General features: G+C 40.8%; 1 protein-coding gene across 2 annotated transcripts in view; it reads right to left on the bottom strand.

Annotated features, from left to right (window-relative positions):
* ACER3 (alkaline ceramidase 3) overlaps positions 1-20,375 on the bottom strand; it is a 61,421-nt gene extending 41,046 nt beyond the window's left edge. For both annotated transcript variants that reach the window (XM_050891833.1, XM_050891841.1), the window contains exon 1: positions 20,273-20,375. In XM_050891833.1, the coding sequence (XP_050747790.1) occupies positions 20,273-20,375 (103 nt within the window). The remainder of the gene's footprint in view (positions 1-20,272) is intronic.
* Positions 20,376-26,863: the final 6,488 nt, after the last annotated feature.

Below are 26,863 nucleotides of genomic sequence, written 5' to 3'. Positions count from 1 at the left end.
GTCAAAGCTTATCAAGAGCCTGAACTTCAGCAAGACACCACTGCTCTCCATCCCTCCTGCTGAAGCTGGGATGCAACGCAAAGAAATGACACGTGTTGCAGAGATCAGAGAAAGCAAGAACAAGCCAAGAGCCCAGCTCTCATACCAGGGGCATGACGACTCTTCCAGCACTGGGGAAGATGAAGGAACCTTTCTTTTTGTTTTCTTTAAGACTACTCTCCCACTCTGATTTAGATGTTTTTTTCCAACTCTCCTGGCCTGTGCAAAAGTACAATGAAATATTGAGAAGTTTAAGTGAAACATAAGGAAATGGTACATTTCTCAGCAGAAGGGATGCAGATTCAGCTTTTTAGCCTGACCACAAATCATAATTTTGAGAATAAAGGTTACGTAATGAGAATAAAATGACGTGCAATTTGGAAAAAAGAGCAATTCTATTAAAAAAGGCAGAATGTTGCTTACATAAATTAAAATGCACACTTCCACACGCCATCAGTTATATATATATAAAATTGAAACTCTAATTTCCAAATATCTCAATGAAAAGTACAACGTATGAGGCTATGGAGAGGCCAAAAAAAACTATTTCTGGCTTTTTTATTCAGTAGAAAATCTCAGAAGAGTTTCACTTTCTAAAACAAAGAACAGGAGTGAGCAGACCATGTCTGAATAATTCCCCTAATTCAAGCATCTATTTTTCAGGAGTCCTACTTCCCAAGATCCATCCCAAAGAAAAGTGAAAACTACCAAACTATGATCATACAACCCCAAAGTATTGCAGCACCTCTGGGAACAAAAATCCATACTTTACAGCTTTACAGAAAATTCAAACCCAAATGGAAAAAAGGTTATTTCAGAACACAGGAAGCAGAAGTGCACCTAGTGAACTTTAACAAGTTAGCTCTTCTAAATTCTCACAAAATACATTAAAATCTCAGTTTGAAACAGTCTTCTCGACCAGATACAAATCACATCTGATTTTTATCAGACCTTCTTTAAATCAATTCCTCATCGATTTAACATCATCTCCTGCACAACCATGAATTTCACCAAGTTATAACAAGCAAAACAGAGACGTGCCAGCGATCTTACTCCTAGTCAGCTCTGTAGTAAGTTCCTCCATGTGAAAGAAGCCCAGCAGAAATCAAAACAGCTCTGCAAAGACATACAAGTTTATACCAATATAAAAGGCCTTTTTCATGCTTAAATTCTTTGGGGAATCATTAACCTTTTACCACATTCCCACAGTGCTGCAATGGACAGTGATTCACTTTCAGTGGAGACCAGGTTTGGAAGAAATCCACTAAAACTCAGTATTGTGTGGTACACTGACCACTACCACCTCCTCCCACAAATCGTGCAAAGATTTCATCCAGCCTCGAAAAGTAGAGTAAAGGCTATGTAGCCTGGATAGTGCATCTTCGGCTTTCTAAAGCAGTTCTCAACTATGCCCATTTTCAAAAGAAGTTATTAGACATTATATAAATATCACGGTCCAAGGTCACTTCATTATGAAACTGTCAAAAACCTAGCAAAAATTCAAATATGAAAATGCTGAACAAAAGAAATACCATTATGTCTATCCACAACTGGAAGGCACGTGACTCTAGAAGAGAGTTGCAGTAAGATAACAAACTTCAGATGGATGTAAGAATGCACAAAAGAGATTCTTCTGTAGGAAAGTGAAGGTTTCAACACTTCTTGTAAAGCTATAATTATGTTAAATTATTGAAAATTTACAAGCATTTAATCTAGGACCATCTTGCTGAGAGAGGAAATACCATAGACCTAATCTAGCTGTAAATTCCTGCCACTCCTTCTCTGCACTTTTTGGCCCATATTATTCAGAACGTTTATAGCACGGATTAGGCAAGCCTATTTGCAAAACATACTTATTGAAAGCTGTGCAAATTTTTTAAAAAGGGAAATGGGGGTGGGGGAACAATGAAGTCCTCTGGCGTGCTGCTAGCAAAATTACTTCTTTCAAGAACAAAAACTACAAGGCCTCTTTCAAACCCAAGGTCCCTAGGAATGCGTATTTCATAAAAGTCTAGCTAGTCTTTACAGGATTATCCTCAGATAGAATAGCTTATAAATTCATTAAAAGGGATTTTTACTAATTCCATCAAAAAATGGCAGTGGGATATGCACAACATGTTGCAAACAATACCAAGAAAGAAGAAAAAGGTGACACAAGTACAGACCCATAACTCGAAAGTTAATTAACAAACAAGGAAGTGAAAAAAGTCTTGAAGGAAATAGATATGGAAGTTGAAAATGGGAAAAAAGGTCAAACTGTCAAGAAACCTAATCTTTTTCTTTTTCACCAGCTTTTCTGTTTTTAAAAAAAGGAAAAAAAAATAATGCAGCAGACCTCCTTGGGAAAACCAGAGATGGGAGAATTTGCAACTAAGGCACGAGGCAGAAGGTATGCAAAATAATTAAAGATGAGATTATTGGTTACGCCTGTAAGAAATATAGTATATCAGAAATTAGATGAATGCATGTGGATGGACCTGGGCTTAACTCTGTACAGCATTCTTATATTTCAGTACTGGATTCCTTGAATACTCGTCCAGGGAGTGAACTAATTTTTCTTTAGAAAGACTGCTTCTCAGCATTTTATCTTCAGCATGTCTGTCAACAGAAAGGAGGACTAGATTATCAGAGGAAGAAATGAATGAACTCACGGACTGCAATGACAGGAACGGGATTAAATATGATGGCCAAGAACATGCCTTTCAATGCGAATATGAATCCTTATTCTAAATATAGGATTAATCTATTTGAAGAGGCAGAAAAGTGAATTAAGATCGCATGGTGACTGACCATAAGCCATCACTGTAGGCACCAAACCCCCTAAATTTATTTCCAGTAGAGGCAGGGAAAATAGTAATGTCTTCATGCAAGCCAATAGTAGAATACACTGTTCTCTAGTTACTGATAAAAGAAAAGAGAAAGCACATCAGGCGCAGAGAAGCGTCACTCAGATGGGAGTGATGAATGGGAGCTTACAACATCAGAAGGGACAAAAATTGCTTAGCTCACCTAGCCTAACAAAACAACGGCTGGATGGAATAAAACTGCGCTCTGTAAATACACCATGGGTAAATGTCAAGGATGAAAGGGAGCTATTTGAACTAAAGGATAATACTGACAAAAGAATAAACAGGTATAAACTAACCCTAAATAAAGGCGGGCTAGAAGTAAGAGGAAAGCTTCCCACTGAAGAGGAGATATTTACAACTGCTTCCCAAAAGAAATGGGCAGCATGATGAACCTACCTGCTTTCAGGGTGAAGCTCAGTAAGCTCAAAAGCCAGATTACATAATGTGGTGGCCCATCACAGTAGTAAAACAGTCTATGTCCACAAAGATTATACATGGTACTAGGTAAAGTGCTAAATTAATGTCTAATCATGATAAATGCAGACCTTACAAATTTTCATAGAAGTCTTTCAAGACTGTTTTAATGCAAACCGTTGTTTCAAAATACTGTTTTATTCATTGAGAGAATGCCATACGGCACCAGAACAAAATCAAATTTATGCAAAACGTCATTTCAACAGCCCTCTGTCTATGGGAAGGACAGCTGTAAGAGTGTTAAACCACATCTGCACCCTGCTCCACAAATACAACAGCAAAACCTGACAAGTCTTTTTTACGATGCATATACATTCAGAGCCATCTTCAGGTCCTAAAAAAGTATGCATATTATCATAAATGCACAAAGATCTATACAAAGACTGACCACCTCAAAGACAAAAAATATAAACTTAAAGAGAAAATAGTATTTACAGGCAAACACAGGCACAATATACTGCTTACTGTTATACAGACAGCTTGGTACAGTTAGAGAGTACACAAATTTGAAGGACCTTACTTTCATAAAGTTTCCATTTCCCCAAAGACGTAGTTAATTCTACATTAGAAAGTAATTTCTACAATAAATTTGGATGAGGAGTCAAAAGGATAAAACAAGTAAAGTTGTAAATAAGTCAAGTTGTAACAGAACATGGTCATAAAGAAATAATACGCAGAATGTAAAAACATCAGGAACACAACACCGGGAGTTAGAACATAGGTGATGATTTCAGTGAGGGAGGAAAAGTGCTATTATAAAAAAGCAGCAAAAATCATCATCTTCAGCTTTTGACAAGGTGACCAATGTGATTTACACAGTGTTAAGAGATCCTTTCTCCTATGTTTGTACACAGAATGACTGCAAGGTTTACCAACTGCAAGGATCTTTTCAAATGTTAAAATGTTTTTTCTCTCTCTGTCGAACAAATGAAGACTCTTCACTCTGTTATGGTTTCTACAAGACTCAAAACCAATAGAAATAGATGTTACCCTCAGAGGGCAAAGAAGAAAATTTTTGCAGTTAAAAAAGTTGACTATACATTAAAAGCTCATTTAAAATCAGGACTAACAAACACGACATTCATTACAGGCTTTCAGCCTCCCCTTAAGGACAACCGTACCTCACTGTGAAACAGGAGAAAGGAAAGTGGCTGCTATTTTCTAAAATAGATACTTAAGTTGCAATAAAGTCAAAGTGTCCCTTTAAGTAAAACAAGCAAGCAAACAAACAAGATTTTGAGGCTGAAAACATCCATTTCATTGTCTGGATATTGTGGTGCTCTGCACAGCCAATTTTAGCGCACTTCCTGGATCACGTAGCTTTTTCTTTTTCCATCATTGCATGAAGAAAATAAAAATGATTATAAAAAACAAAGCCTGTCAGATGGCATCATGTGAAACCTGAATCATCCTTCTAGCTGCTTTCAGATATAAGGAATTCTATCTCATGGCTTTTGTTTCTGGAATCATCTCAAGCAGCTCTGGTGCAAACTACAGCTCATTGTTAGAGGGTTTACCAAATTTAAAGAAATTGCGAAGCAACGCAATTCAGGCACATTTGAGAGCATAACCATCTACCATTAGGTACCCTCTCTTTTAAAGAAAGATTTTTCTCTTGGAAGGATCTCTAGGGGTATGAAACCAAAGATGAACACACAGAGAGAATAACAGCAAAAGGCTTGCGTAAAAAGGGTAGTCCTGTGGCCCAGCAGCACCAGATACGGTGAAACAATGAAAGACAAAAAGCTATATGGAAATTAGATTTGAACTGGAGGAGTAGGTAGCCTAACAGCTTAAAGACTGGGAAGGAATCTAGAGTATTTCCTTATAAGAATAAGAAACTCATTCAAATCTAATATGGGCATCCTTGCTAAGATACAAGTACTTCATAGTTCACCTATCACAGCATTCTAAGTGTCAACAGAGGAATTAATTTGAATAAAATCCAACACGCTTCCATACAGTATATGCTATGTATTACCAGTCAATAATAACTAAGCCAGAGCCCAGAGGAGGTCTGTATCACTGACATTTCAAAATACAGGCACTTCATGATTGTTCAGAAGACCCAACTGCACAGAATCAGCTGTTTTGGCCACTAACTTCAATCTTGTGCTGTTTTCGCTTACGGCTTATCACCAGAAGGGCAGTATAGCAATTAGATTTTCACTTCCACCAGCCATTTTTAATATCTTCCACTTCAAAGTCTACAATAACTGCACTTCAGAGTGTCAGGAAATGAAAACTCCTGTCTGCATTTGATATTTCAGAAGGACCTCAAGGGGAGAAAACCAAGTCATCCCAACGGGAATTTTGCCAACATGTAATTACTAAACTCCCTACTTGCTAATGTGCATGAAGGATCAATATAAACTTCCTGTTACTCAGTGAAACACAACACAGCATTACTCCAGGCTGGAGCACAGGACCAATGCTGACTTAAAAAAATAAATAAATAAAAAATGGGGGCAGGGGGTGTTTAAGAGAGTTTATTTTTAAGCGACAAGATCCATTTCTTACCTCCTGTAATTCTCCTTTCCAAATACTAAGCAAGCCTTAATTTTGTGTACCTGGACATTAACTGAAGTTGCAACTTCAGCAATTCAGCTGCAACTTGTATTAGCCACCACATTTCTAATAACAAAATGGGAAAAATACTGAAGGAAACAAATAGTGAAGCAATTACTGAACTGTATAAGCTATGTATGAAAGCTTCCTGAAGCACTATAAAAATGGGTACAGATAAATAACACTTCAAACTAATGGGTTATTAGAGGGGCTATTAGATCTCCCTAGGTATTTGAAATAAAATCAGAAATCTAAAGAGCAAGTTCATATAGATCATAGGAATCATAAAATTAAAAGGTAGATAAAACACCATAGAAAAATGTGATAAAGTGAGTACATTACAAAGGAATGCTGCATTAATCTAGCTCCGTATAGATGTTGGCATACTATTATGAGAAAAACTGTAAAGGACAAATGAGAGGGAGGGGTCAGATACAGCAGCCAGCAGCCCTACAATGGAAAAGAAATATCTTAAAAAAAAAAAAAAAAAACCAAACCAAACGAACAGCTACCTAAATCTTGGCCAGGCAGCAGCTACAAGAAAGCTACATGGAATCCAACAGACTTACATGAGGGAAGGAGTGAAAAAAAATATTATTTGTATTACTAAAGAAGAGCATTCTGATCAGCACTAACAGACTGAAACAAGGAAAAGGGAAGCTTAGGTAGAACATCCAGAAATCAAGTTTATTTGGCAGCAGCAACATCTCCCAAAAGAAGCCATGAATCCTGGAACAGTTTCAAACAAGAGTGGACAACACGCCGCAAGACACACAAAGAAAACAGTCCACCATGGGCAAAGAAAGGAAGCAAACGAGGCAGGAACACAGCCTCTTCCTCAATGCTAGCATCAACACAGATGCATACCACTAGTGTGAGCATGCTGCATTCCAGTCGGACGCGTCTCAGCCCCAGCCGCAACAGAGCGCTGCTTCCAGTAAATCAAAGTGCTGGGACAAGGCCAAAAACACTAAAGCATTGCTGCTGCAGAGCTGGTGGCCAACTGGGAGGTTTTCGTGTTTACAGTCAGCATGCAGGGCAGCGCTTCTAGATCTTCTAGGCTGCTTCTCCCTTGCTGGGCCTCCATTTCTCCAGGATATGTAAATGTACACTGATATCCTTCTGAACAAAAATGGCACAGGTAAACCATTTCAGTGATTTACTGGATTGGGGAGGGGTAATGAGGTAATTTTAGGAGGAAAAAAAGATTAATTATTAACAATACAATTTGATTTTTATTCCCAGTGCTCATTTACGAGTGGTTCCAACATGCTGTGTCAAGTAATACATTCTGATTTATGGCCTTACACTTTATATTTCAGCTGCAGAATTCATTCCCTTGGCATTTATCATACTAGTTCAGCTAATATTTTTGTAGATGGTTTTACTCTGATTACAGTATTTCGTGTTACATTTGTATTCTTCAAAACAATCAAAAGGTAATTAGAAGAAAAAGCTCTTGACACTCCTGACTAACAAAGCACACACAAGAAAGCTCAGTTCAAACCTGTAAAGTGTGGGTGTATTTTTTAATGCACAAGCCTCTCTTTGGTATGCACATCTTATAAAAGCATTTATTATTGAACTGCCTCTGAATTGCCCTAGGTTACAATTAAGCTATCCTTTTCTTTACCCTCACCTCTCTGCAAAGTGCTTTGCTACTGTGTAGTAAAGACACTAGAAAATTAGAACCTAACAGGAGTCTGTACTAACGCTGATCTTGCTTTTTATGTATATTATACTAAATGAGTGAAAGCTAATGCTACACAAATCAAAATTTTAAAGCTCCGCATGTTTCTTCATAAGAAACTGACACCCTTACAATCCCAGAAATCCAACATTTGCATTCATAATGCAGATTTAAACTTAGATGGTGAAACATTCATTGCTGGGCTAAGAAGTTTTTGCTCTTGCCCCTCAAATCTAAAACATTGGTTACCTATTTTGTCTCCATTACTGCAGTGACTGAGCAACCCCAGTCTTCTGTGTACTTATCCTCAATATCCCTGCAAGAAGAGGGTGCCTGAGGCACAAAGAAACCTGCATAAAACTGAAGCCAGGACTTTCAAACACCAAAGTGTTCTTCTAGCCACTAGACCAGCTTTACCTGCCACAATAAAAATGAATGAGTTCACCACACCAACTCTCGTAAATAAAGTTTCAAAGTAGAAAGTACATCAGAGTAAGAACTGGGTACTTTCCAGAAACAATGTTTTTGTTACCAATTCTTATGTTTAGCATAATGGAGTCCTCCTTCTCCTACTGGAATTCTTAAAGGCTATCACAAATGAAGAAAAAGTGTCTAAAGACCCAGAACTTGGCTTGATGGTTTTTTTGAGGAAGGATGACTGATTTTTTTTTTTCAGAGGGATCTGTCTTGAAGCCTTTCATGAGTGAAGTCCAAGGTCTGCACGAGATGCTGTTCCTCAGAAGAGGGTTAATAGGGCAGATTACAAAATGTGGAGGATCAACTGTGAAGTTTAACAGATAATTATGAAAGCAATTGCAAGGAAAATTTTCTGAGGTGACAGGCCAGAATAAAGATAGCTACAACAGCTAAATCAAAAACGCATGTTCCTCACTTTTGAAGCCAGTTTTACTAATTATTTTACTGTGGCTGTAACTATGTCTATCACACCTATGCCTGTCACAAGTGCAAGGCACTCTGAAGCATAAATAAACGGGTTTTGAAGGGACCATTACACAAAAAATAGCAGTATTTAAGGATGTAACAAAAGTGCTAGAATCTATCCTTGGCCATTTTTTGAGATTGCAGGAAGCAGCCTGGACAAATATGATAGTACACAGCTCCTTTACAGGACATTTTATTCCCAATCCAAGATATCCACAATTAACTGGACTACAAGGAATAAATTTGCATGACAATTAGCTGACATGGCATCCTGTCATATTTTAATGTTGCTTTCCTGGAGTATGGTAAGCCTTATGGAAAAGAAAGCGTCATTTCCCTGATAAACGTGCACCTAAGATGATAGCAAGCAGACCAATTACTTTGAAGTACACCTGGAAGGATTTTGCAAGTAAATTTAAAGTAAAAACAGTTGACATAGGCAGATCATTTGAAATATCAATCTAGAAAGCTCACTAAAAGCAACTGCTTACAGCTGGAAAATGCAATCAAAGTCTAAAGAGATTAGGCTGAGATGATGTAAAGTTAGAATATTACATGCAATAAGCTTGTTGCTGAAGGGCAGATTTGCTTCTATTATAGCCTTTACTGGAAAACAAAATAAAACGTATTTTAAATGTTATTTTAAGACAGGTTGATGATGTCAGACTGGAAGGAAACAACCGAGATGACGAAGCTTACTCTTCAGCCACTGCTAAAACTAAGCAGTGACCAATATGATGTTACAGTGATCATCCATTTAATTTTTATCACACTTAACTCCTTCCAACCTTTCTTCTATGCTGGTGTCAGCATCCTGCCTTCATGTTTAGTGTCTGCACCAACTCCTCTAAGCCTAAGGGTCTGTCCAGAGCAGAAAGCACAGCTTTTGGCAGCTGACAGTTTCGAGCTACCAGAGCACATCCAGCCCAGCATCTGTCAGTCCTGACCACAAACAGAGATACCAACTTGAGGCACAGTAACCTGTGGGTATCATCTCAGAGACTCTGGTAGGACTCTTCCACATATGAAAGCTATGCATTAGGGGAGCCCAATATGCTCACTGGATGGTGGATGGCAGAGAATAATGTGGCAGAGAATAATGTGTCAGTGCTCTTTTCCAGGTATTTGTAGCTTTAGTTTGAGTAGCCTTTCTTCAAAATCCAAATCCTCTCGCTTTCCTCCCTTTCTTGCTATCAGTGTGGATTTCCTCTGCGTGTCCAGAACGATTAAAGTCTCTTCTACTAATGACTCATGTCATTCTTTTGCATTTTGCCCTACTTGGATGGTAGGAAATTAAAGGCGAGATGCTACGTGACAAATGTAAAACAGAGCACGTGGGGATGAAACTAGTCAGCAACCACAGCCTGATTCAGATATACAGCAACCATTCAAACACTGATTGGTGATATGCCCTCTCTTATCAGCAGTACTAATAGAAAATCCCATCTGTAACTATCTTTTTTTGCAGGACTGCCTTAAATGAAAAACCCTAAGGCTACCTGAACATGTGATAAGAGGCACCTGATCTCAGAAATTACTTGGACTCTTCTTCTTCACTCCTAAATACCCAACTTTATCTCTTTTACGTAGGCACTACTTTTCTCTAAAGTCTCATAATGTTTTCCAGTTAATAAGACAACCTCCAGCAAGAACTTTCACCAGTACGCAATTAATTCACTAACGCAAGACTCGAAGGTCTCCTGGTCGGCAACTTCTAACTCCAACTCTATTCTTTAGTCACTGTCCAACTGTCATTTCAAGACAACTTTCTTGTTCTTGCTTGAAAAATGAAAAGAAGAAAATTGGTAGTTGCCTATCTGCCCACAAACCTTGCCAAAAGCTGTTTATCTAGAGGGAAAACGAAGCTTGTTCTCCACAAAGACAGTAAGATCAAAGTCCAAATCTTAAGTATCTCACAATCTAAACCAAATACAGAAAGAGATACACAACACATTGAAGATTCGAGCTTTAAACACTGCCTTTTTGTTATAAATATAACTTAATACAGTACCTACCCAATAACAGTTCATAAGGTGAGTGGCAAGCATTTGGGCAGAAGTCAATTTTACTGAATAATAAACAGTCAAAACCTGAATACAAAATCAACCAAGTTGCCAGCACAAATGGTGGCCCAAAGACTGGCAGAGGAAACTTTCAGAGGACAGATTTGAGACAAATGTGGAAAAAGTACCATAAAGGAGAAAAAAAAAAAAGTTAATACAAAAGCCACGTGGAAATCAGCATGGAAGAGTTTAAAGGCAGGAAAAAGAACTGAAGAGCTTGGAAGGGAATGCGTTTAAGAAAAGGAAATAGCTTTAAAATATTTCTCTGCAGCCTATAGAACAGAGAAAGAAGAAAAGGACAAGAAAAATTAAATTGGGATAGACTCAAGAGTTTTAGCATTTGAGTACTATGCTGATGTTAGACATTGTGCTGAAGACTATATTCTGAGGGGCCTCACAGGAAGATAAAACTTGGGCCTTGGAGGATTTAACAGCCACCAAACCCCAAACCTCTGAGTGAAAAGCAACTGTGATATCACAGATCACAAAGCCATAGCAGTTTGTTTAAGTGAACGAAAACAACATCTGCTGTATGATTTCACTACCACAGTGCACTTCTCTGCTGCTTTCCAAGGCATCTACACAATTCAATTGAGCTGATTCTTATTAGAGACTGCACTCACCAGCTCGAAAGCGGCACAAGCGATACAAACCGGCAACGCTCATCTGGTTTTCACTCTGCTACCTGCAAAGAAAGCCACAAACTTCCACACTGCTGCTGGTAGCTGCAGCTTTATGGAGATGCCATTAAACTGGACCCATTTGCAGAAGCCAGATCTGCAGGTACAGGGCACTATGAACAAAAGTGCATTGCCAACCTTCTTTATAAATTTCTGTTACTAAATTGAAAAAATAAAGAAAAATGTGTTGCTTCTCCAATTTTCCTGGCTGTTTACTCATGCACTGGTCAGCACGTTGCATACAGGTAGTTCTCTCTGCTTATATGGTTCACTTCCACAACTGTGAAAAGGACTTGGAAAAAACCAAGAAAAACCCAAAGAGAAAAAAAAAAAAAAGATAAAGGCATCAGTTTTCATTCATGAGCAAAATATCACCTGGAGCAACTCTGAGTTTATATATTTTGTATTTTTTTTCTTAAGTCTACAAGATTTAAAACCTGAAAAAAAAAAAATCTGTATCTTGTGGAAGGAATGCAGAGAATATCTGTAGAAATACACCCTGCAGCTCTCCTCCTGAGTGTAATAACCCACAGAGCAGGCTCCGCAGCTTGCTTGCTGCAGTCTGGGGCCAGCACTAGACCTGGCAGTCTCTGGCAGGAGGAGAGCACTGGAAACTCCCTCCAAGAGCAATCAAGCCCATAATGAGAATCACACAAACATACCCTTTCTTACACAGTAAACCCTAAGTACTTGTAGAGGAAAAGTACAACGTGAATTCCACTCTGTGACAATAAAAATCAGTTCTTTGGGTCATTTTAGCTCCCTGTTGTAGGTGACCCATTTGATTTCACAGAAAGCCAGATCTGCAGATCCTATTTCTCAAAGACACGTAAGTAATTTTTCAGGTATCCTGGGTTTCCTCATTGTAAGGTCAAAACACCCATTAGAAGGGATCACAGCAGCATGCTTTCCAGTTGGGAAGCAGGTCTCTGCCTGAACAAACGAATGGTGTTGACCACGGAAGATGAAGAAAACCTGATGAACAAATGACAGACCTAATACAGAAATACTCTGTCCAAAGATTGTCAGTGTTCAGACTATTTTTAATGCTCAACTATGCTACACAGCTCTACAGGACTACTTCTTTGATCTAATACTGCATCTGATTCCTAGATGCTGGATCTTGTCCAAATTAAAATCCTTATCCAACTGGAATTAGCAATCACTAAAAATCCAGCCTATGGAGTAGTAGCAACTTGAGCGTCCACTGCAAATAATGAGCTCATTAAAGCACTGTATAAATCAGAGAGCTTCCATGGTCATGTTTTATGACTATAAAGTTGATACGTTGAAATCCTACTAGTTGGAATTCATACAAAATATACGCTGGTGTCCTGTGCCATACATCCATGACTCACAGAAAAGCAGATGTGAAGGAAGAAACTGAGGGAGAGGCACGGCTACTGTGAGTTGTGTACACTGTCCTGGCTTCACACCTCGTGCTGTTAGGTAGAGGCAGACATTCAGCTCACCCCCAACATCACGTCTTTTTCTAATTCTGCGTGTCTGCTTTCCTCCCTAAAGAAGACTGAGCCTTGCCTTCTCCTCAAACCTAAAAGTCAGGTCTCAAACTAACATCCTGAACCTTGTGCAGCTGAACCAGCCCACACTCTTGTCCCCTTCTCCAGTTCCTCTGGTTAGAGAGGAGAATCAGGGCAACGTCTGGACTAGGCTGCAACGGAAAATACCCTCTTGCTCACAAGGCCAGCTGGAGCTCCTTTAAGAGACACACTCTGCACACATCATTCCAGGGTCACTCCAAGGACACTGGATATGGAAAACAAGTCCAAAGGAACCAAGGAATAATGCAAACCCAAATAAAATAAAATAAAGCCCCAGAACACAGCTGGGAAATAGATACGCTGCTGGACACTAATCTCAATTTTGAAATAAAGTTTGGAATTTCCCTCAGGAAGGCTCTGCAATGTGGAGGGCAGGTTGAGTCACCAGTTGCTGGAAAGGCAAAGAACTGGAGAGGAACCTCGTAAGGCTGGGGGGGGAGCACAAAGGGTGCATCTCCCCGCTGGGACTGACAGAGAGGGCTACTTCTGCCTCCCAAACTCCACGCACGCTGAAGTACGTACTCTGCCACAGGTCGATGGACCTTACTGTAAAGGAGATAAAGATCCTGCAGATCCTGATTGCCCTGATCACTTAGAAGATGTCAGTTTTTCAGTCACTGATCACAGTGCATATGCAGCATATTTCTTCAAGGAAATTAATTTTTAAAAACAGATAGAAAAAAAAACATCCTGGTCAGACACCTTAGGTTTTTGAGCTAGCACAAAAACCCCAAGTATTTTACAGCTGCACTTTCAAGTGCACAAAAGGGTCTGTGCCTGAAACCTTAAATCTAAACGGTGCCCAGCAAAATCACTTGGACTCTACCCAGAGCTTGCCTATATGGGGATATTCAGAACAATTAATGGTAAAAGATTGACACTAATGCAGTGCTGCTCTGTTTTTTCTGAGTTGTAACATTCTCCAGAAACTTCTCTCTTCCTGACACCTACCTTCCTTGTAGTACTTCCACAACCACAGAATAACCAAGCACCTTTAATTCATGCAGCAGCTCAGCTTCTCTGCTAACGGACTGAAAAATGGCTGTAATTAATGAGGCAGGTGTAAAGAGCCCCACACCTAGAAAACTCAAAGCAATCAAAGGTAGGTAGCTTTTCCCTGATAACCACTTGTAAGTGGGTTCCCTTCTAGCATTATAAATTTCATTTTTTGATAAATATTTTGAATTAAGAGAACTCTGCATTTTCTTAACCTTTCATGATCCATGAATCTTTCTATGATCCTCTTTAAGCTTTCGAGATAGTCAGAGAAACAGTCAAGTGTGTTAGCACTTGCATGCATTGCAAGATAAAACGACCACATACTGCTGAGCTGTTGGGACTGGAGACAACTCCCAGAGTTCCTTTGAACATTTTTGCAGCGATTATTAAATCTTTCTTTTGTTTAAAAAACGTCTTCCCCACTGATCTGTGAAAGGTTCCAGCAAATATAGAAAATGCATTACATAAACAGCAGTTTCACACACACACACACAGACAGACACAACAAACCCCAGACTAAAGACATTTTTGTCTTTCAATTATGACAACAGTCATTTTTATCTGTGACTAAAGGCTCATTTAAAGGCATTTAAAAGTCAGCAGTGTCCTTTACCATAATTCATTTTACATTAATCTTCCTATTTCTAGCTACAAATATATATTCTACAAATTCACATCATGCAGTTCATAAACCTGTCTGCCTTAGTTTGCACATAAGCAAAATTAAATTGTACAAATGCCACTGCTCTGTTACCGTTTGGAGTGGCAGATGTCCAATTGCCAACTGTACAAGTACTGAGTATGAGGCACTAATTATAGAGTAATCAAATGCTTTGTTAAACCATATTTAAGAATTTTATTGTCACTTAATAACTACACAAGTATTAGCAGATAAACACACATGTGGTCCGTTACCACAACATCCGGCAAGTTTTAAGCATATCCATAATGTGATGGATAAATGAGAACTGTTGATTGGACAAATGTAGACTTTCCAAAAGCCTTTGACCCTGCCTTTCAATGAAAACTCTTGGTAAAACAGAAAATTAAGCTGTCATGAGATGAAAGGTAGAGTTGCATCATGGATTAGAAAGTGGCAAAGAGACAAAAAAAAAAAGGAAGAATTTTTAAAGATATATAAATCATTCATTGTGGCAAAATGCATCAAAACAGTGCCACAAGATTATCTTCAGGCTTAAGTCAAGTATATGCATTTACAACCTGGGAAGGGAAATAAATTAATGCAACAGTATTTGCCACTGACTCAAAATCACTTAAAATCATTAAAGAAATAAGAAAGCATGACAGCAGAGACCATCCGTCTGGCTTATGAGTTTACTTCTGCTATATTATTCTTTGAAGGAAGAACCCTTCTTTCAACTTCTTTTTGTCCGCGGCACAAAAAGCAAGCTCGAAGTGTTCATCTTAAAAAGCATCCCACAGCTGAGCGCTGTTCTGTACACTCCACTTGACTTCATAGTCACCATCAATTAGTTTAATGTTCCCTTTACCTTTTCGGCTGTAGTGCCCCCTAAGTTGAGGGAGCTCCCTCAAGGAGCCTGATAAATTTAAAGAGGAAACCTGTGATGTGGCTTCCTGCAATTAGGTCATTAAAGTTACACACTCAAATCCCTTTCAGTCTTAAAGTCTGTGAGGCTGTGACATTGTCTTCTCTTAAATCGCACTTTAGAACTCATCTGCATCATGATGTCTTTAAATGATTCAGCCACAGCCAGGCAGTCGGGCTGATCACACCCAATTAATCCTGATGATTCTTCCTTCACCTGCCACTTTATTATTGAAAGAACAGACACAGCTCTTGAAGCCAGACAGAGTTGGCTTTATTTTATTTTTTTAACTCACACAGATAGTACCTAGCCCAAAGCCTCTGGCAAAAGAGGCAAAATACAGCAGGACTCTTAATGTGGCAGTCGAAATCGAATATTAATGACATTACTATAACTTTAAGTAAGTTTTGCAAGTTGTTAAGTTCCAAAGTAATGATCCCCCATGCAAAACAGAGATCTGTGCATCTTTGACAGCTGTCTTTTTTGAGCAAAGCTTAAAAAAAACCCCAGTATTTTTGTGTCACTGTTCACAATGTAGAGAAAGCTTGGATGGCAGTGTACGTGTTAATGAGATATCTCACATCTAACAACACAGGTAACAGTCATCTCAATCTCTTATCTCTTGTCTGAAGCAAAAATAGGAAGGATTTAAGGAAGAGCAGCAAAAGTGGCTAGAAACACAGGCAGATTCTCATGATCTGTTTTTTTGTTTGGTTTTTTTTTTCCTAAATAAGGGTCCCATAAGGAAAGTGCAGTTACAAATATTTGTTTACCAGATCTCTAATAAAAAGAAAAAGCAATGGATTTAACTCTGGTAAATAAATAAATAAACAAACAAACAAACAAACCTTTTCTTATATAGGTAGCAGAACATACTGAGACAGGACCAGAAGCCAAAAAAGAAATTATTTCACCAATTCCTTGAGAAGCCCCAAGCTATATTGCAGATGATTGCTGCCGTAAATGCCAACATAAGGATATACTATCTCAAAAGCAGTCATGTTGTAGATGATGCATATTACTCATGCACAAGGATAGCTCAAGGCAGTATTTTACATACCTGGAAACATCACTCAAGTTTGATCCAACTGAAACACAGCACTAAGCTGATCACAACAACAAATTTGCCCCCATGATTCTCGTGACTGAGAATTATAATCCCTCGGGTACCACACAGGGCTCCTTTGAATTTAAAATATTTGTTTAAATTGATACTACTCTCTATGTTTTCAACAAAGGATATCCATGAAGATTAGTTATATCCACTCCTCATATTCTGTAAGACAAACCCTTCCTACAGGGATGACAGTGAACGCAAGAAGGGTAAGGCACTTGTCATATAGACATTCACATCAAAACAGACCCCCAAAACTGAACACTATGTGGGCTGAACTGGCCTGAAACATCAACCCTGCTAAAATAAGGAGTAAACTGTAACATTTAAGCACTTAGTGTTAAAGAATAGCACTTATATTTGACCTTGTTCTGTTTACTTGGGTGAGAGAACGCTGGGTTTTTTTCCTTTATTATTATTATTTTGCTTAAGTTGGTGTACAAAAGCTTGGGTAATTCAGCATACAAGCACTGGGAGCTGGAAAAGATTAGTTAAAAAAAAAAAAAAGCATCTCTACTACTTGCCCTCTAGCATACAGGAGTCAATCCAAAACTCCTGAGAAACCCTGAAGAAGGAATTACTACACCATACAATAGATTTGATCAGTGAGGGATATAAGAGTCGTTTTAGGGCTTAACATAGTTAAGCTGGCAAAACAATTCTTTTCAACTGGTCTTCCATTTCAATTGGTTTAATATTCTACAGAAGGATGTAGAGCAGTTAGTCATCCACCTCCACAAGGGAGGAAAACTGGCTAGCTGCAGACTCAAAAAGGCAAGGAAACGCATTTTTCATTATTAAAAAAAATGAATCTTTGAACACAGGTCATTGTGTTTGCGGTACATCAAGAGAATGTAAATACGAAGTGCTACAAAAACACCTTACCTCACCTTCACATCTCTGAATACATACAATTGATTAGCTGCCATCATTTACGCGAGTTCTTTAAGGCGTGAATGGCATAGAACTGCATGTAGGCTTCTGGAACACAATGTAGCAATTTGTACTAAAATTAGCATATTAAAAACAAATTCCTAAATGGCACAAAGATGTAATTTGTACAACAAGCTTTCAGTTTGGCTCTTCAGCCTGCAACCTAAGGAAAACATAATATTTGATTTGGACCTGCCAGCATCCTTCAAGCTTCGGGCCTCCAATAGTTTCTTATAAATTATTTATAACAAACATTTGACGCAAAAATTTTAAATACCGTCAGCTTAACTGAGTGGTACCAAGACAGTGAGAAGTCAGAAACCGATTTTCACTCGTCTGTAAGGTGACACTTAAAATAATACAGGCTGTGCATGAGTTTTAAAAACAGTGTCAGCAACATCAAAAATGGCCACAATGAGAAGTCTGAGAGAGATGCGAAAAATATTTTTGTACTTTCTGGTTTGCTCTCTGAATTTGATTTTTTGACAGAATAAGGAGGCCATAAAGGCACAGCAACTGACAGAAGACCACTGGGCCACACAGACCCTGAATATACTCTCAGCTCTTCTGCTAAAGGAACTAGATTTGAGGGTAACGTCTCTCTGGTTTTCCAAAGTAATTAGCTTCACATTAAGTATTTTAGAGCAAGTTGGGAAAGACCCCTTAGTTGTTTTATGAAAGATACATTGCCAACCAACTTTTGCTGGCTAAGATTTAAATGCAGCGGGTTCAAATCATCAAAAAAAAACCCCAAAAGACATTATTTCCTCTGACCCTGACAGTGCAGTTACAAATCTCAACTGAAATTATCTACTGTTAAGCTAACCCTAAAATAAAGTGGGCTTATTTACTGTTTTGCTTTTTAAACTTGGACGATTTAAATGCTTTAATTTACAGCACAGCCCTTATACCCATTTTTTTCAGTGCAACTGACAGACCAACAAACTGTGGTCCCAAACACCAAAACCGTAAGGAGGGACCAGACCTTCTATAATTAGTCACTTTTTCTTCAGAACACACACCTTTCCACCTCCCACCACTGATCTCATCCTCATCTTCCTTCTCCTGCATAATCCAGAAGCGGATGAAAAGTATCAGTTCACACGGCCAACAATGTGGGGATTATTTCAAAAATTTACATGCTAGTCAAATTTATTTTTACGTGGGTGAAGCAACAGAGCTTCCTCTTCCCTATGACGATTATCTCACAAATTACTTTTTACCATGAGGAAAACACAAAAATACATACTCTGCAAAAGTCTCACTCTATTTAAAAACTTCTAAGTTTGTCCTGTTTTAAGAGTATTTAATTCTGTTCCCTCTTCAGCCGGCCTGCCTCTTCTCAGCCATAAATCTACACACCAACTTCCTTTTTCCTCCGAGTTTCTATGCTGCCTATGCTACTGTTATTCAGATCCTGTACTCCTTCCCATTCCCACACTCTGAAACCTCTTTCACAACTATTCATTTTGGTCCTTCACCCACGTCAGTGTTTGTAACCAGGAGTCACAGCCTGGCATAGATGCCCAGAACCTTCCATCTCCTGCATGCCAAGCTCTTCCAAAGCGCTGCTGAAGCATCCCAGCTATGTGAAAGGCCTCCTCAGATTGCCCGCTCCAAACACTTCAGGGTAGGTGAGCCGGTTCACTTTAGTACTATTTTCCTAGGGTCTCAACACTTCAAAAGCAGCCGCCTCTCTTATACGTGTGAAAGCTTTTTGTAGGACAGGGCGTCTGTCAGGTGGCAGCACATAACTACAACTACTACACCCTTTAAAGTCACTGCCCAGGATACAAAAATATTTAATTTTTCAGCAAAACATCAGTGACAGAAGGCTTGATCCTTTACCAGCTACCACAATATACTCCCTTCTCAAGCACCTGCTGGATGACCTTGCAGTCAAAGCACTTTCTTCTTTCCCTAAAATGCACTTGAATATATCTAAATTCCTGACTGCCTCTGAATAACAGAGTTTTGAGGTCAAAACAACGGCCTGCTCTCTTGCCATTGCTCTGAGCTATCCTAAAAGACCACCACCTGCAACAGAGCAACCCTTCGAGCTATTCTAACTCCCGCTACCTGCAACAGAGCAACCTGATGATGGTCAAGACCCACCAAAGACCAGTTGGGCGAAGGCATCTCTCCTGGATGAAGATGTCTCTTCCGTACAAAGATACCTTCTCTCTCCCTGAACAGTTTTGCTTGGTTTGACCGGCCATGGCTGGGCAGATGCTCCCACCTCCTCTGAAGGCGAGCAGAGCTGCAGACCTGTGCAGCTTTACAGCGTGGCACCCCAAGCACGACTTCAGTGAAAACTCCCCTCTTCAGCCATGCCACACAAGCACCCCTGCTCCAGTGCCAAGCCCCCCCGGAGACCCACCTCACCCGGCCACCCCACCTCGATGCCTCCCCAAGCCCCCGGACACCCTCCTCCTGCCCTTACCATCACTTCGGACACAGGCCGAAGGAACAGACTTGGGGGGGGGGAAGCAAACAACACGCTAGGGCACGGGGAAAGAGGGGCTACACCACCCCCTCCTTAAAGACACGGATTTGCGGGGGGAAGGGGCAGGAAAACACCCATTTCCACCCACCGGGGCTGGCTGCGGGGCAGGGGCCCCGTTACCCCGCCATTTACCCCCCTCAGGAAAGAGGGGCTATGGAAGAGGGGGGATTTCCCTGCCGCGGGGCCTAGTCAGTGAGGTGAGGGCACGGAGGGCTGGGGGGGGGGGGTGACTGAGGCGGCGGCGGGACGCGGCCGACCGGGGCAGGGGCCGGGGCGGCCACTCACAGAACTCGGCGATGTAGTAGGAGACGGCGTAGTTCTCCTCGCACCACTCCAAGGTGGAGGTCGGCGGGCCCCAGTAGCCCTCCCGGTCAGCGGCCGGAGCCATCGCGGCGCCCGCTTCAGGCCAGCACGCAGCAAGGGGAAAAGGGGAGGAGGGAGAAGGGCGCCGGGCCCGGTGAGCGGCGGCAGCGGCAGCGACGGGCGGGGGCCGGCGCTAGGCCCGCCCGGCCGGGGGAGGAGCCGCGGGGGGCGGCGGGGGGGGCCGGGTTGCCATGGCGATGGGCTGCGGCCTGCGGGGGTGGGAAGGCCGGGCCGGGCCGCGTTGAGGGGAAACTTGGAGAAAAATGTTGAGGTGGAAAAGGCAGATTTAGGGAAAATCCGGGGGGGAAAGGCCGGCTGGGAGGACGCTTGGCTTAGAGGGCCCGCGCGATGCCCCGATGGAGAGAAGGCAGGACGGGCACCGTCATGGCCTCGCTGCCGCCGCCGCTCTCTCCTCGCCCGCTTTTCGGGCAGAATCCGCTCCCCCGGGTGGGTGTGGAGGCGCTGAGGCGGTTTCCCCTCTCTGTTTTTCCTTGTAGGCTGCAGGGAGGGTTTGTAACGCGAGCGAGGCAGCGCGCTGGCTTCACGTTTTTAAATGGAGAGGCAAGTGTTGCTCGTACTCGTGGGCTGGGAGGAGGAAGGAGGTTTTTTATAGCACTGCCTACTACACGGGGGGGTTTCTCTCATCTGATGCCTTATTTAGTTTCCTCAGCGCTTACTACGCGTACTATACTTACACCCGTAATATGCAAAGTGCTTTTCAAGCAGAGCTGGTATCCAAAGGCAAGTACAGTCTAAAAAGGGAAAGACTTGAAACGCATGGGAAAAGAATAAAACGCACAAGTAGAGGCCTAATAATATCATGTGTTTTTTATGTCTCAGAAAAAGGTCCAAAGACTTGATGAGAAGCTTCAGGCAGACCTTGAGGGCTAGACACAGTGCTGATACCCTGCTGGTCAGCAGAATTTATTATACCTGCATATAAACACCCAGACTTCTTTTTCCACGTCTTATTTCTCCTCACCTCCCCTTCTGTAAGCTAAAAAACTCCAATCTAAACACAGACCTTTCCTAGTGTAAATGCTGATATTTCATAATGTATACATCTGTCGTGAAGAATAACCTGCCTTCTGCAGTTCAGCTTGTATATAATTGCTTTCAGCGTCAGGTAGAGATGTATTTAACATTTTTCGTATTGATATAAGCCTTCAAAGCAAAACTGATTTTAGTGATGGCAATGATAAAATACTTAGATTGTCAAAACGTCATCAAAATCACTGTGCATTTTTTTATGCAGACCTGTCTTTATTTTTTTCAGATATAGATTATCCTCCCCAGATTTAGACTTTCAAGGCTGAGGTCTGGAAAAGTACCAAACTGATTCAGAAACACAAAACTGGTTGTAAATAATGAGGAGGATTCTAGCCTGCTTGATGCACTTAAGCTTTTTGGACTTTTGAAGGTTCGGTTTATGTAGTAAGGAAGTTTGTAGGGCTCTGATCTATCTTTTGTTATCATGGTTAACCATTTTAAGATTCAAAGTTCTTAGCAGAAAAATAATTCAAAGTTTGAAATTGCAGTAGTTCAGAAACTAAAGAAATAACTGTTAAATATCCCGTTCGCGCACCAGGAGCACAAAATGGGAACAATATGAAAAACGAGGCAATTTGTATAATACTCAATTACAGTTGGCTTTAAATAAATAATTAAAAATATTGATGCTTGTTTCTTTTCTCATCACGTGCACGCTGGACATGAGAAGATTTGTAACTGCGATAGAAACAGAAGTCAGACATCAAACTGGCTTTAAAACCGGGCAAGATAAACTAATGGAAGATTGTATGGGGTAGATAACAACAACAACAATGTGGGTTGTTACCTGTTCTGTTTTTTCTAGATAGAGAGGCAAAAATGTAGAGCTAGCCCTTAATTTGAATCTTTGGGGAATTTTTATTTATTTGACACGTTTCTGTAGTATTCTCCGTCACAATATGCATTTACTTCTGACTTATTCTGTGGTTTGGTTCTCTGCTTTTGAACTCTGGCAAACCTTTCAGTCATTGCACTCAGAAGGATAGTATTGAAGTGGCAGCCACAAACCATTATAATACACGCTTTTTTGTCCTAAAACTGTTCTGTAAAGGTAAATTCATCTTCCACAAAACCAACTTTAATCGTTTCAGCTGTTAAAATAATACATATTAAAAGTAATACTTTTCCTATGTAAGCTTGAGCTAGACTTTGTAGTGTACATTACTGCACTGGATATAATGTGACAGCCTGAAGTTATTTGCATCTAAATGTGGTCTATCTGACTAGACGGTCAAACCTACCTATGTCCAGGTGTTGGATTTTCTTTGTCTGATCTGTACGACCTATGGAGGGAATGTCTTGATGCTGAAAAAACAAGAAGAGAAACGAACATAGAGCTCCTGAAATGTTTATTTTCAGTATTACTAAAAATGTACTTGACATGCCAATGGAGTAATTTCCCGTGGCCTCAGGTTGCCTGTGGCAAAAGATCTTCTTTCCATACAGTTTTATGTTGCCCTGAAACCTCATGGCTTAACTGATCAGTTAGGTTAATTGAGTCATGTCAGTTTACACTACTAGAGGGATATGTCCTGTAAATTTAGTATGTGGATCCAATAGGTTTTTGCTTGGGAATGGGAAAGGGCTGCCGTTCAAAAATTGCACGTGTTCAGCTGTTTCTCTTTGTGATCCCTGAAATTCAGGGAGTGACACTGGAAGAAGAACATTTTTCTCCATCCCTGCCCTGTGTAAACACTTTATCACGGTTTGTGCTGCTAGTTGTTTAATTTCTGCATAAAATGAGACCTAACAAACAGATTGATTAGAACTCATTATGGCTACGTGTGTTGGAGAAGATTGTACGTACTCCCTCTCATCAGTATATGCGTGCGAAGGGGGAGATAAAATTGACACAGAATCTTGAAGGCGTTTTCACTACTTGGTTCTAATAATGTTAAAATAAAGATATCAGTCGCATAAATAAAGGTGAATTTTGTGCTACAAATTGCCTGTTCAAATTTTACATTAATTATGAACCTGTGCCTCTTCTAGGATCTTATTTTATTGGGTCACAGCATATGCAACATCTTAGGCATGGAATCCTGAGTCAGGGCGCTCGGCTCTAAAGTCTCACATCCCATGATAATGTCGGTTGCCAAATACTGCAGCTCAAAATGTCATTATTGGCAGCTTTCTGGTAATTGTCTAGTCCGTACTGGTTACAGAAAAAGGTCATTAACACCTCTAGATCCTGCAAGCCTGATCCTGTGTAATATGTAATTTATCCCATTGATTTATATGCAGATAGCATGAGTAAGATGCTAAAAGCAGGATTATAAGAGGCTGAATCAGACTCTTTGTAAAGTGCCTTGAAGTTTAAGGGCTCTTTATGAGCACTGTCGTTGGGATGATGATAATTACGCCTGAAGCAATATCACAGAAATCTATTGGCACCTGAATGAGCGAAAAAGAGAAGTCGTTCCCTAACGTGAAGAAGGATCTGATCCAAGAAACTTCAGCGGACTTTAGCAGAACTGATTCCCTATTCATAGCTAGGTACGGCAGAAATGTCTGCGCTGGAGTTAAATGGAGTCATGCGTTTGTAAAGCATCATCAAAGGGACTCGAGTCTGGAGCCATATAAATATTCATAAACTCGCCAGTGTCATATGGCTGTTGTTAGCCATATTTTCAAGGCTGTTGTATGCATTTTGGCAAATGGCTGTGGCAGTGAATGACAGCATCACAGATTTCAGCTCTGTGGATGCTGTGAGAGTCCGGCACTGAAGGGCTCAGATATGGATACAACAACCTGAATGATGTTACAAAGGGTTGATGAAAACAGGGGCTGCTGAGCGCAGGTATTTAGGAAGGGAGGTGCGACCTGTGGAGGACAGGACGTTCCTTCATGCAGAGGACAGTTCAGTCCTATATCCAGTCCGCAAAGCAGATTTTAGGGAGGCATTTTTCTTCTCCACCCTTTTCCTAGCACAAGCCTATCTGATCGGGTCTATCAAGATGTATCCCAAAACATTTCAAATCAAAAGCTGAAGCAGGTGATACCATCCACAGCAGGTCCCATTTTACCAAAATCAGGATGTTTGCTTTCTTGTAGCAGTGGATTAAGCTGAAGCTTATCTGCACCCAGTGGTTACTACCCTGAACGCAGACAGCATGCGTAGATCTCTCTAAGCACCTGCAGCTTTCAACCCATTGTATTAGCATGAAATAAAACTGATGTCAGTTTGCACTAATTTGCAGGGCTCAAATTGGTCCAGGAGGAGATAAACCTGCTGTTCAGCCATTCCCGAGGGAGAAGCAGTTGACAGTGGGAAGAGAGTGGAAGGAGAGCTCAGCTTAGTAACTTTTCCAGTCATCTGAGTTTAATTGAGCCTTATATGTGAATCAGAGCCCTTATCAGCTGCAAAATGTCTGTGGTAAATATATACCAGTTTAAGCTGAAATCTCAAATGAAAATCTATCATGGGAGGAAGACTTTCCAAAAGCACAAATGGCATATGCCTCAATCTCATTGACTTTCAAAGGAATCTGGGAATTGGTCTGCCTTTGTGTTTTGGAATTCTTCTCATGCTTTAAAAAAGCAAAAGCAAATGCCGTAACAATTCATTGTCTACACTTGTAAACAGCTTTCTCTTTAGGAAAAATATAGCAAGTTGTCTTTTTCTGCCTGCTAATTTACATACACAGAGCTCAATATGAAGAGACTTGCATGATCTTTGTAACAACATTTAAGTGTGTTAATCTCAATTTGGATCCTGCCTTAAAGGCTCGGTTCACTTCCTTAAATGCTGGCATCTTGTGTCATTTGAGATTCTTTCAGAGCAGCAGCTGAAGGCCAGGCAGGATGCCCTGGGGTCACTGGATCTTCCCTAGATCCAGTGTCATAACCCATATGGCTCTCAGCTGCTTTGTGTCCAAGAGCACTAAATGTCTATGTTTTAGCAACTGAATTGAGCTTAGGTGTCTGGCTTTTTTGGCTGCATGAAGTTGGATGAGGTCATGGATCCCAACTCCTTACTCTCTCTGAAGAGCACTCCACTCTGGTTTGAGGTCAGTGAAGCGCCTCTTACGTTTTCTGTACTCAGAGCGTCCATGGAAGGTACATACCTAATCGACTCTTGGAGTTGCTTTGACCTCAGTTAGCTGGAATTGAGGCATTTATGGGAAGCAGCCTTATTTCTGGATATTATACCACTCATTGGAGTCACCTGTCCTTAGGACATAAGCTCCCTATACAAAATCTGGGAGGAGAGACATACCGGAGGACGAGAGCCACAAAACATTGGCTCTCTCCAGCACTTGAAGAGGCAGCACTGAGTCCGTTTGGGACTCAAAAAATGGCAGTAGCCTTTTTCACATGGTGAGAACAGGAGCAGTGCTCCTCTCTTTTTGTTCCTATCCTAGCTCCCTCCCCATGAATGGAGCTGAGAAAGGGTTCGGAGGAGAACACATCGCTGGTTCTCTCTGCCAGTGCCGACTGGCAGCTTGCAGTTAAAATAAGAATCTGTACGTAGTAGCATGATATTGCTATGGCACAGAGGAAACACAGTTGTTGTACACCAAACATATTTTCAACCCTGCAGGAAATATTTTGAAGTCTCCATGTTTTATGTGACTTGACAGTGTCCGAAGCCACTGGGTGAATTAGGCAGGACTCTCCTGGTAATAGCAGCTACCTTGTGCAGACACGTGGCCATAAATAGCAAGCTTTTGGGTGTCAGCATCAGTTTGCTAACCTGTCTAGCTAAAGCTCCTCAAGCTGGGGCCTCCTCCCCTCTACATTCGTGCTGCTAAAGTTTCTGGCACCGCTGATTTCAAGTGCCAGCTCCTGGTGTGTATCCGTCCTTCCTACTCATACCATTTTGGGTGTATGATCAGATGGAGACTGGGCAAAGACTGATCAGTGACCACCTACTGCAGGAATGGAAGTCCCAACGGTATAAGGGTGACTTAAGGCAAATTTTGAAGGCAAAATATTGTCAAGAAGCAAGAAATTGGCTGGAAGACAGGCTAATCTGAAGTCTGTGAGGGATAAGGGCTGAAGCTTTTTTACCCCAAAACCCCAGTGGGAATGGATTTAGAGGAACTAGCTATTGCCAGTGTCTTACCCTTTTCTTATAACTTTCAGTTTAGGGAAGAAAGCACCCACAAACCATTCGTTCACTGTATCTTGTGTAATGAATCAATTAGTGTCTGAACCTGGAAGGCGATATATCCCACCCTGTGCTCTATAAAACCCTTGCCCGTCCAATTGTGCCCTGCTTGGCACTTGGTCTCATGGATAGGGAAAGCAATTTCCTCGTATTGCTGCTCTTGGAAACCTCTGCAACAAAAGGGGAAAACCACTAGGAGCAAGCAGAAAGTCTCAGTGGTAAGCAGATACAGATATATTAAAATGTCAAATGTTAAAAGAATTTTTAAAAAATTGAACACCTGAAATACCTTCAGTTGCACTGCTCCTACAGTAGGGAAGGCAGCTGCTATTTTCTTCCTTGATCTCGGG

This window comes from Gymnogyps californianus, chromosome 1, assembly GCF_018139145.2.
Source record: "Gymnogyps californianus isolate 813 chromosome 1, ASM1813914v2, whole genome shotgun sequence".
NCBI lineage: Eukaryota > Metazoa > Chordata > Aves > Accipitriformes > Cathartidae > Gymnogyps > Gymnogyps californianus.
This window is presented reverse-complemented; position numbering and strand designations above follow the sequence as displayed.